General features: G+C 45.1%; 1 protein-coding gene across 2 annotated transcripts in view; it reads left to right on the plus strand.

Moving 5' to 3' along the window:
• Window positions 1-9,761, plus strand: part of ebf2 (EBF transcription factor 2) — a 23,029-nt gene extending 13,268 nt beyond the window's left edge. Inside the window, exons 7-16 of one of the 2 annotated variants that reach the window (XM_062543603.1) lie at window positions 3,882-3,963; window positions 5,015-5,156; window positions 5,394-5,524; window positions 5,933-6,059; window positions 6,158-6,246; window positions 6,398-6,463; window positions 6,621-6,798; window positions 7,143-7,325; window positions 8,661-8,831; window positions 9,252-9,761. In XM_062543603.1, the coding sequence (XP_062399587.1) occupies window positions 3,882-3,963; window positions 5,015-5,156; window positions 5,394-5,524; window positions 5,933-6,059; window positions 6,158-6,246; window positions 6,398-6,463; window positions 6,621-6,798; window positions 7,143-7,325; window positions 8,661-8,831; window positions 9,252-9,286 (1,204 nt within the window). In that variant the 3' untranslated portion in view covers window positions 9,287-9,761. The remainder of the gene's footprint in view (window positions 1-3,881; window positions 3,964-5,014; window positions 5,157-5,393; window positions 5,525-5,932; window positions 6,060-6,157; window positions 6,247-6,397; window positions 6,464-6,620; window positions 6,799-7,142; window positions 7,326-8,660; window positions 8,832-9,251) is intronic. The other variant, XM_062543604.1, reaches the window with a different exon arrangement.
• The last annotated feature ends 1,096 nt before the right edge of the window (window positions 9,762-10,857 follow it).

The following is a 10,857-nucleotide window of genomic DNA, read 5'->3' on the forward strand; positions in this document are numbered from 1 at the left end:
TAATAGTTCGCTCTTATTCTGACACACTTAGATGGACTACAAGCTCACACACACACTCATCTTTTTCATGGTGTTTTTAGCAGTGATTAAGGTTTTAAACCTGTTACTGTAGTCAGCTGTGGAAAAGTTTTAGTTTGAAGTTGCTGTCGTTGGAAATGAGAGGTAATGTGATATAGATAGATAGAGAGAAAGGAGAGAGAGAGAGAGAGAGAGAGAGAGAGGGAGAGGAGAGAGAGAGAGAGAGAGAGACTTTGCTTTGGTCTCCAGGTAACAATACCAGCAAGCAGTGATTGACAGCTTGTGGTGAGTAAGTCGTCATTCATGTGTGTGTTAGGGTGTTTGTAGATAGATGTATCACGTTTGTGCATTACTGTACACCTGCATTTGTTTCCTTTACTTTGAAAGTGTACGTCATCTGTTTGTCTTATTAGGTGTGTGTGTGTGTGAGTGTGTGTGGGTGTGTGAGAGAGTGAGTGAGATACTAGGAAAAAAGAGGAACATTGAGATGTGATTCTTGTAGTCAGGTGCGTTTAAAAGAGTTATCAGCTATAGCATTTGTGTGTGTCTATGTGTGTGTGTGAGTGTGCATGCGTGCATGCGCGCGCGTGTGTGTTCGCGTGTGTGTTTGTGTGTGTCAGTTAAAGCATGTGTGTCAAGTAGCAGTAGCAGTGCGCCTGCTGAGAACTTCTGTCGGGCCACGGCTGTGAAGGCAGGTGGGCTTAACTGGGAGGCCTGGAATGGGGGCTTCCCACTGGGCAGGCGTGTTAATCGATCCCCAGGCTTCAGTGCTGGCCTTCTTTCTATTTGTGTGTCCTGCCAGTCTTTTCTGAAGGAAGACAGAGAGACAGCAGCAGCTCTCAGATGAAAAAGAAAACCGACAGATGTGTGTCTGAATGTGAATGAACACATTTGTGTGCATTTTAGATGAATGAATTTAAGTTATTTTGCAATAAAAGTAACATATGCTCTCATACACCCAGCTGAGACAAAACTGCATATGATTTGTTTTATGGGTCCAAACACCATGATAGACACATACAAACTCAGACAGAGCATACTGTACACACAAAAACATGCTTGTATGCATACACATTGTCTCTCTCAAAACACACACACACACACACACACACACACACACACACACACTTAAACAAAAAAACACACACAAAAACACAAGCACACACAGAGAGAGCCACACAGACACACACCTTTTTCTGTAAATATCACCCTGATGAACAAACAGGCAGGATATTAAAACTTTCCCCAGACCGCAGCAGATGAGAGTGGGGGGTGGGGGTGAGGAGGTGTTGGGGAGGAGGGGGTCCTGGCATCCTAATTAATTATGCAAGATTGGTCTAATTATAATGCAGTGAGTGTGTGTGAGGCAGAAGGTGTGTGTGCTGTGGTCGAGAGATTTGCATGCTAAGTGGGTCGGAGGAAGCAACTAATGCATGCTAATGCTGGCCAATGTTAGCATCACACTTTTTCTCATTTTACCTCTTTCCCCTCTAGTTTCTCTTTTATTCTCCCTCGTCTTTTTGTCTCACACTTTTTCTTCCTTATTTCTGTACTCTTTCTCCCTCTTTCTTTCTCTGTCCCCCGCCCCCACCTCTCTCTCCGTGTGTGCGAGTGTGTGTGTGCGCGGATATGTGGGCATGCATGTGCATACGGATGAATTATGATGGCCGACGACGCAGAAAGCACAAAGTACATTAGCGTAGGCCAGGGGACAGTCACACTGACTTGACCTGCTGGAATGTTATAACATGGTTATTCATGTCCTATTACACATTTATAATGCCACAGAAGGCCACTATATAGCAGAAGCAGAAAATGGGCAAATGAGGAACTACTAAGATACCTGGAGAGGGAACGCCTGGGTAAAGACAGATTGAATGACACGGAGAGAGAGAGAGAGAACATTTCCAACACACACACACACACACACACACACACACACACACACACACAGGGTCCGAGTGCAGAGGTCTTCTCATGCTGATAAATCACAACCTCTTGTTGCCAACAACAATATTGATCCTCCTAAAGCTAAACCAGCTCCCACAGAGATGAAGTGAGGAGAGACAACGTGTGTGTGTGTGTGTGTGTGTTTGTGTGAGTGTGAGTGTGAGTGTGAGTGTGTGTGTGTGTGTGTGTGTGTGTGTGTGTGTGTGTGAGCGAGAGAGAGAGAGAAAGAGAGATAGTGAGTGTCTGTGTGAGAGCAATAGAGGAAGAGTTGAAGGATTCTTGTAATTCACTGTGAACTAGGAAGACACATTTGAAAATGCTTTATAGAACATGAAAAGGACTAGTGTGTGTGTGTGTGTGTGTGTGTGTGTGTGTGTGTGTGTGTTTCTCATGTTTCTCATGTTAGCTCAGATATGGGGCAGAGATTAGAGCTCTCTATGGAGCATCTGCAGTAGAAGGTCAAGTTCTCACACTCATACACATCACATTCATACAGTCTCACTGTCACACACACACACACACACACACACACACACACACACACACACACACTCACTCACTCACTCACATTCTCCTAATGCTAACCAATTCCACTTCCTCTCCTATGGTCAGTCTCCTCCCTCTCTCTGCCTGTGAGCGGTGTCCCTCTCTCGGTCCTGCTCCCCTCACCGTCCCCTGCCCCCTGAACTCCTCTTTTCAAAGTTTGAAGTTCAACCTCTTCTCAGTACTCTCCTTCTCTCCTCTCTCTTTCCGTTGGAATGTGTTCCCCATGACTGCATTCATTCCTTCCACCTCTTCTTTCCCTCCCTCTCTCTCTCTCTCTCCCTCTTTCCCTCACTCTCTCTCTCTCTCCCTCTTTGCACTGGGGACTTTGGGATTGCGGCAGTGCTGGGTTGCCATAGCAGCGGGCCCCACTGCCGGACCGAGTACTCCAGGGACTCTCCCTCTTCCTCTCTTCCCCCACTCCCCCTCTATCCCTCTCTCCTCCTCTCCCCCTCTATCTCTCTCTTCTTCCCCCCAACATCCCCTTCCCCCGTCTCTCCTCTCCTCTTCCCTCTCTTCTTAGTGCTTTTATATGTGGCCACATCTGTTCATACGTGTGAGGCGATCTAAAACGCCTCGCGACCCTCACACACACCAACGCACATACACACACCTACCAACACGAGTGTGCTTTTACATACACCGAGGGTATAAACATACTGTAGCACTGAATAAGGATGAGGTATGTACACACATACATAGGAACACAGTGTACACACACACACACACACACACACACACACACACACACACCCCATGGAAACAGCATCTTTCTTGGTGAGTGTGAGCTCAGGCTGTCCTCTCTGCTGTGCTCCTCCCAAGGGGCCTGGGCAAGGTATTGTGGGATAGCGCGGTCCCCATGGGTCCCCTCTCATGTCTTCACTCCTCTGTTCAGGAAAGATGCAGCGAAATACACACACACACACACACACACACACACACATACAACTCTCTCTCTCTATCGCACACACACACACACACTCACTCACTATATGCAATAGTACTGTATATATTATAGCCTATAGTAGACTTTACGAGTGCAATACTACAAGAAGAAACACCCACATCTCACATGCACGCACACACACACACACACACACACACACACACACACACACACACACACACACACACACACACACACACACACACACTCATAGGTAGAGAGGCGAAAGAAAATACATTGAAAGGCAGCAGTAATGTTTGAAGGGCATATTCCCAGCAGCAGTAGTTGTTTCTGATGCTGCTGCTTCTTGTGTATAGATGAATACTGAGATTTCGGTGTTCCATAGGGGACAATGCACACTGTTGTGGAAAGACATTCTCACTCTCATCTGTTCTGTCCCTCTCTGCCTATGTGTCTCTCTCAGGTTTTTCTTGAAGTTCTTCTTAAAATGCAACCAGAACTGTCTGAAGACGGCAGGAAACCCCCGCGATATGCGAAGATTTCAGGTATGGACTCAGTATATTTGTCTGTGTGTTTGTGCTTGTGTGCATATGTGTGTGTGTGTATGTGTGTGCGTGTGTAATGCATCATATTGACATTTGTAGTTGTGGTGAGGGATGGAGAGATGAACAGAAGGAGAAAGACGGATATAGGGAGCAGGAAGTCAGTTGAGGTGTTTTAGAAAGTTGACAGGAATAGTGTGGGTGCATGTGTATGTGTGTGTGTGTGTGTGTGTGTGTGTGTGTGTCTGAATGTGTGTTGCCAGGAGTTGAGTGATTGGCTCCAGATGGGGAGGTCAGGCTCTGTGACCCAGGAAGTGCTCACAGGGGACACTCCCGCCTCACTTCCTGCTGCTGTCTCCCTCCACCAGGGGCTCTGTCTGGCATCCCCCTCTCCCTCCTTCCTCTGCCTGCTTCCGCTCCCTCCCTCTCTCTCTCCCTCTCTCTTTCTCCCTCTGAGGCTCTCACCTCCTGCAGGCCAAGGACAGGAGCCTGCTGCTCTGATGATTTACATCTATTTACCCACGTGTATGCATGGACACACACACACACACACACACACACACACACACACACACACACACACTCACACTTGAGCTACACTCACTGAAACACACACAGCTGGGCACAAGTGCATTCACAAATGCATGAGTGTTTTACAAACTTTTTGCAGTGTTTTGGTTTGGTCTCTAGTTGCAATGTTGTATTGTACATTACATGCACACAAACATGCACACATGTGCACATACGCACACCTTTCCTCTCTCCCACACACATTTTTCCTCTCCCTGCCTTACACACACACACACACATGCACGCACCCACACACACAATATATCAGGTCCTTTCTCTGGCGGAGATACATAGATCCCCTCCATATGTGAGCTGTCAGACAGAATGTGTGTAGGGCTGCCGAGGTGGAGAATAGGAAAAGGGAGAGAAAAACGAAAACTGGGAGGCACTGGTTGTGTGCACACACACACACACACACACACACACACACACACACACACCTTTTCGGTGCTCTCAACTCATCTCTGTCCTCTGTCTGCTCCAGGTGGTGCTCTCCACTACTGTGAATGTAGACGGGCCAGTCCTGGCCATCTCAGACAACATGTTTGTGCACAACAACTCCAAACATGGGCGCCGCGCGCGGAGGCTGGATCCGTCTGAATCGATGGAGAACAGCATGGAGTACGGTGAGTGCAGAGGCCTCAGCAACGCCTGCTTTAATCATCCCCCTTTTGACCAGCACATTTAATCTGTAAGATCCTACAGTGACCACTACCAGCAGCATTACAGGAAAGTGTTACTTGTAGCCCAGTTCATAGGAAGACAGTGTAACTTCATAACCACCCTTTTGACATTTCTAAGTGATATAATTCATCTGCTCATTTACCTTCATTATTTCCTCTCACCGTGTCCTTCCCCAGCAGCCACGCCCTGTATAAAGGCCATCAGTCCGAGCGAAGGCTGGACCACAGGCGGTGCCATGGTGATCGTGATCGGGGAGAACTTCTTCGACGGTCTGCAGGTGGTGTTTGGCAGCATGCTGGTGTGGAGTGAGGTAGGGGCCGATGGACAGATCTCGCACAACGACTACACTTCATCTCACCCAACACTGACCCCACTGTCCACTGCATTTACCCAATCACTGACACCATCCAACAACATCAATCCCGAGGCCACGCTGTAAGGAATCACATCATCATGCTCACACAGATCACATCACTACGGAACTATACAAGGCTCAGCACATTTATTCAACATTTTGAGCTCATGTTTATTAGTATTTGCTGACTCAAGTGAAGTTCAAGGATTTTCTTCAAATCTGATATAGAATAGTTGTGTACAAAAATGATTCTGTTATTTGTACCTGAATGGTTGGCTTTTAGTCAGAGAAGTCTACCCCAGGTGTGTTTCACCAGCTGACTTACAGTGCTGTCTCTCTCCCCTCTCTCTCTCTCTCTCTCAGCTCATCACTCCTCACGCCATCCGGGTGCAGACGCCTCCGCGCCACATCCCCGGGGTCGTGGAGGTCACACTGTCCTACAAGTCAAAGCAGTTCTGCAAAGGGGCGCCAGGACGCTTCATCTACACAGGTACTACGGCACCCTCTCTGTATCTGCCCTGTGGAGACACAAGCATGTGAGAAGTGTGTTGCTTAATCCTCGTATGTGTATCGTGTGTGTTCATACAGCACTGAATGAGCCCACCATAGACTACGGCTTCCAGAGGCTGCAGAAAGTCATTCCCAGACACCCAGGAGACCCAGACAAACTAGCAAAGGTGAGCATACAACACACACACACAGATTCACATCCTTGCACATCACATCCACTCTCTTGCTTTTGTCAACAAACGTACGGTCCACACAAACACGGGCACATGCATACGCATACTCTACCTGTACTCACTGATTTGTTTCCTCTGTGTGCAGGAGATGCTGTTGAAGAGAGCAGCAGATCTGGTGGAGGCACTGTACGGGAATCCCCACAGTAATCAGGTACTACTGCTCATCAGCTTCAGCTAGCAATGTTGTGGACGAAAATGCTATTACACACTTCCAGCCACTTGAGACACTCTGACTCTTGCTTAATGCATGGCACCTTCATACTGTCTGACATATCTCTGTATGTGTGTGTGTGTGTGTGTGTGTGTAGGACATGCTGCTGAAACGGGCTGCGGACATAGCGGAGGCTCTCTACAGTGTTCCGCGACCTCACAGTCAGCTGCAGGCTCTGCCCTCCTCGCCCGCCCATGGCAGTGTGATGGGCATCAGCTCCTACCCGCCGCCTCAGCTGGGCATCAGCGTACCCGAACCACAGAGCGCCAGCCAGGGTGAGGAGAGACACTGATATACACATACATACACAGAGAAAGACGTCCCTACCACACACAAAACATATACAATATCCAACTAGTGCAGACACATCAAATACCATATCATAATCACATCAGAACGAAGAACACATGCAATGCTCAATTCTGATGTACTTCTGATGTTGTTTTGGCACTGTCACCCAAAGGAACTGTAAAGCCAGTCAATATACTGTACACTACACGTGCACATACATGCAGTAACAGTTATGTGGAATGTAAGAGGAACAGTAGTGATAGTAGTAGTAGAAATGTGCTTTTAGAGGACAATAGCGTAATTCTTTCTCCATCTTCTTACTCCACAGGCTACATGCGTAACTCCAGCAGCCTCTCTCCACGGGGGTACCCCTCCGCCTCCACGCCCCAGCAGTCAGGCTACGGCAGCGGTGGCATGGGTGGTGGCTACAGCGCTGTGCCCATGAGCAGCCTCGGAGTGCCAGGGTCGCCGGGGTTCAGTAACGCCTCACCATCAGCTTCCCCTTACGGCAGTAAGTATTCTACTCTTCATCCAGTGTTCTGTCCCTCTCTCTCTCTCTGTTGGCGTCCCATACTATACTGCTGTGCGTTTTAGGGGTGCTATGATATATCAGCCTAATCGCAGGATCAGCTGATAGTTTCCTTGTTGACTGATATCAAGCTATCGGCAAATGATAGGACCAGTGGCTGATCTATTTGCCTGATGACACATCAGCTAAATGTTGTGTCAAACATGGACTGGCACGTTTTGAGGTGCTGTGAAGGGCTGAAAGACTTGAAAATTGTTTGGTTATTTTCTTTCTTGAAGGCGTTGCTACAACTGTTTACCATAGCCACTTCTGATTTAGAATTCAGTCCTTTTCATCACTGACTGGGAATGTTTGTGTATCGTGAGGAGCCAGACAAGTACAGTGGGTATAGTAAGTATTCACACCCATGCTAAAGTTGACTAAGAAGAGGAATATAAAATCATCTTTTGAGAATTGATTGTAATGCCTTAATTCAAAAAATGAGTAAAAATCAAACCGCTAAGGACACTAATTTTCTTTGTGATTGAAGAATGTATCATAAATAGATAAATGTTCTTCCTTAAATACAGGTTGCATAAGTATTCAACCCCTATGTTAAATTCCCATAGGAGCAGGAGGATTTTTTATATGTTTTTATTTTTAAAGGCCAGCTATTTCATGGATCCAGGATATTATGCATCCTGATAAAGTTCCCTTGGCCTTTGAAATTAAAATAGCCCCACATCATCACTTACCCTTCACCATAGATAGAGATTGGCATGGTGCTTTTTCCAGTTAGCCTATTAGCCTGTTTGATTTGCATTGAGCTCAATGAGCATCAAACAGGCTAATTGGCTAACTGTAAAAAGCACCATGCCAATCTCTAGCTATGGTGAAGGGTATGTGATGATGTGGGGCTATTTTAATTCCAAAGGCCAAGGGAACTTTATCAGGATGCATAATATCCTGGATCCATGAAATAGCTGGCCTTTAAAAAATAAAAACATATAAAAAATCCTCCTGCTCCTATGGGAATTTAACATAGGGGTTGAATACTTATGCAACCTGTATTTAAGGAAGAACATTTATCTATTTACGATACATTCTTCAATCACAAAGAAAATTAGTGTCCTCAACGGTTTTATTTTTACTCATTTTTTGAATTAAGGCATTACAATCAATTCTCAAAAGATGATTTTATATTCCTCTTTTTAGTCAACTTTAGCATGGGTGTGAATACTTACTATACCCACTGTATCTCATTGAAATGAAAACGATTTTATAATCCCAGTCTGTTATCCCCTTTTCTAATTGTAGTTTTTTTTCCCCATGTCCCAGTGATGCCATCTAGTCCAGTCCCCGGGTCGGGCTCGTCCTCCTCCCTGCTGCCGTTCTCCTCCTTCCCCACCTCCTCCTCCTCAGCCAAACAGAAGAGCGCCTTCGCCCCGGTCCTCCGCCCCCAGGGCTCCCCCTCCCCTGTGTGCCCCAGCTCTGGCAACAGCTTCAGAGGTAACATGCTCATATAGTCCAGTGCACACACACACATGCACACACACACACACTCACACACACACACACACACACACACACACACACATATACTGTAGACACGCACACAAACTACACACTGTAGACATAGTCAAGCACACACACCGACAGAGGCAGAAAGATCCGATCTTGACCATTGCACGTGTGCACACACACACATACATACACACAGTCTAGCACACACTTGTGATCACTTATGGATACACAGACACACACACAGTTAAGCACACATACAGGACATCCACATTAAATCCCTACATACTTTCTGCTCTCATGTCTATTTAGACAGTCATAAAATAAGATGCACACAAATAACAGACAAAAAGTATATATGTTCCATTTATGTATATGCAACTCAAACGCCGTATTCTATTCTCTCAGCAGCAATGACTGGCCTGGTGGTGCCACCCATGTAAAGAAGAACCAATCATCTCTTTCTCAGCAACAGCCCTGACCAATCACAAACTCTACAGCCAGCCTAGGCTCAGGGCTGCAGGCACACTTCGAACATCACTGCCTGTCAACAAATCCCAGAGGCCTTTCTAAATCTCCAGACATTCCTCAGAGAGAAGCCAGCAGAATGCAGTGGAACCTGCAAAAGGCTCTCCGAGTCTCTGTGACTGAAGCACACGGTTGATGTAACCACAGTAAAAGGGGGTTCTGGGCATGTGAGAAGATAAACTATGAATCTGCTTCTTGCATCTTGCAAAGAAGCTGCCATGTTTCTTCCTCCTTCAACATCAGTACACATTCACTTTCACATACACACACACACACACACACACACGCATATGTACACACACACAAACACACACAAACATCCAACATGTGTTACCTAATTATTTTTGCAGTAGCAGGTTCTTTGCAAGAGACACATTTCACTGCAAGAGACTTCTTTCATGAGTCTACAGGACTCGAAATCCAGGGTTGACATAAATTACTTCATATAAGGATTTATTTAAGAAAAAACAAACAAACTATATAAGTTATTATGATAGTTTTAGAAATAATATAAGCCTTTTTGTAATTCATATAATTATGACCATTTTATTGCATTTTTTTGTCATTTTGTTACTATTGTTATTATTACTATTATTATAATTATAATTATTATTATTATTATTATTATTATTGTTAATGCTCTTGCAATTGTTGTTGTTGATGTATTGTCTTGTTACTCTCATTTCCTTTATTTTACCTAAGAACGATGTAATGTATCCCAGAGGGAAACACAAAGATCATGACCCTTGACTGCTCACCTCTTACTCCAGCCAAGCTGCACATTGTAACCTCATAATGGTCTTTCAGAATATACAGTAATGACAAAACAATAAGTGTTGCCATGTTGCCATTACATGAATGACAGTGTGTTGACATAATACTGGTCTAGCATAATGAAATGAAATCATAATGGTGATGCAGAATGTGATGACTTATTAATGATCTGAAGAATTGGACAACATCCTCATTGTGAAGCAGATTGTGATATCATAATAATTTAGCAGAATGTGATGAGATCATAGTAACTTAACAAGGATCTTTTTCTTTGTTCTTGTCCTGTAATGTCACAGAGGACTTTGTAGTCATCCTGCTTAAATAATGGGGATATAGCTCCTATAGTGCATCCGTCCAGTCAGATATTTCCACACCTGTGATATGTTAAAGAAGACAAATCTGGTTTTGATACAACTCTGACTTTTACTATGTTTGTCCAGTGTCTGCTGCTCACAGCATCCCGATGGCCTCACATATCTGTCCAAAGAAAAATAAAATTCCATGCACTCGCACACCTTGTTTGTGTTTAACACCCCCAATACACACACACACACACACACACACACACACAAGTATGTCTTGAGTATTTGAATATGTATTATGAACCATGGGATATCTGGTTGTTTTTTCTCTGAAAGAGAAACTGCATTACTTTGTCCGTCAACAGATCTCAAATGAATAAAATAGTATGACTGCACCCCTTCATAAATAC

The sequence above is a fragment of the Sardina pilchardus genome, chromosome 8 (genome assembly GCF_963854185.1).
Source record: "Sardina pilchardus chromosome 8, fSarPil1.1, whole genome shotgun sequence".
NCBI classification, from domain to species: Eukaryota; Metazoa; Chordata; class Actinopteri; order Clupeiformes; family Clupeidae; genus Sardina; species Sardina pilchardus.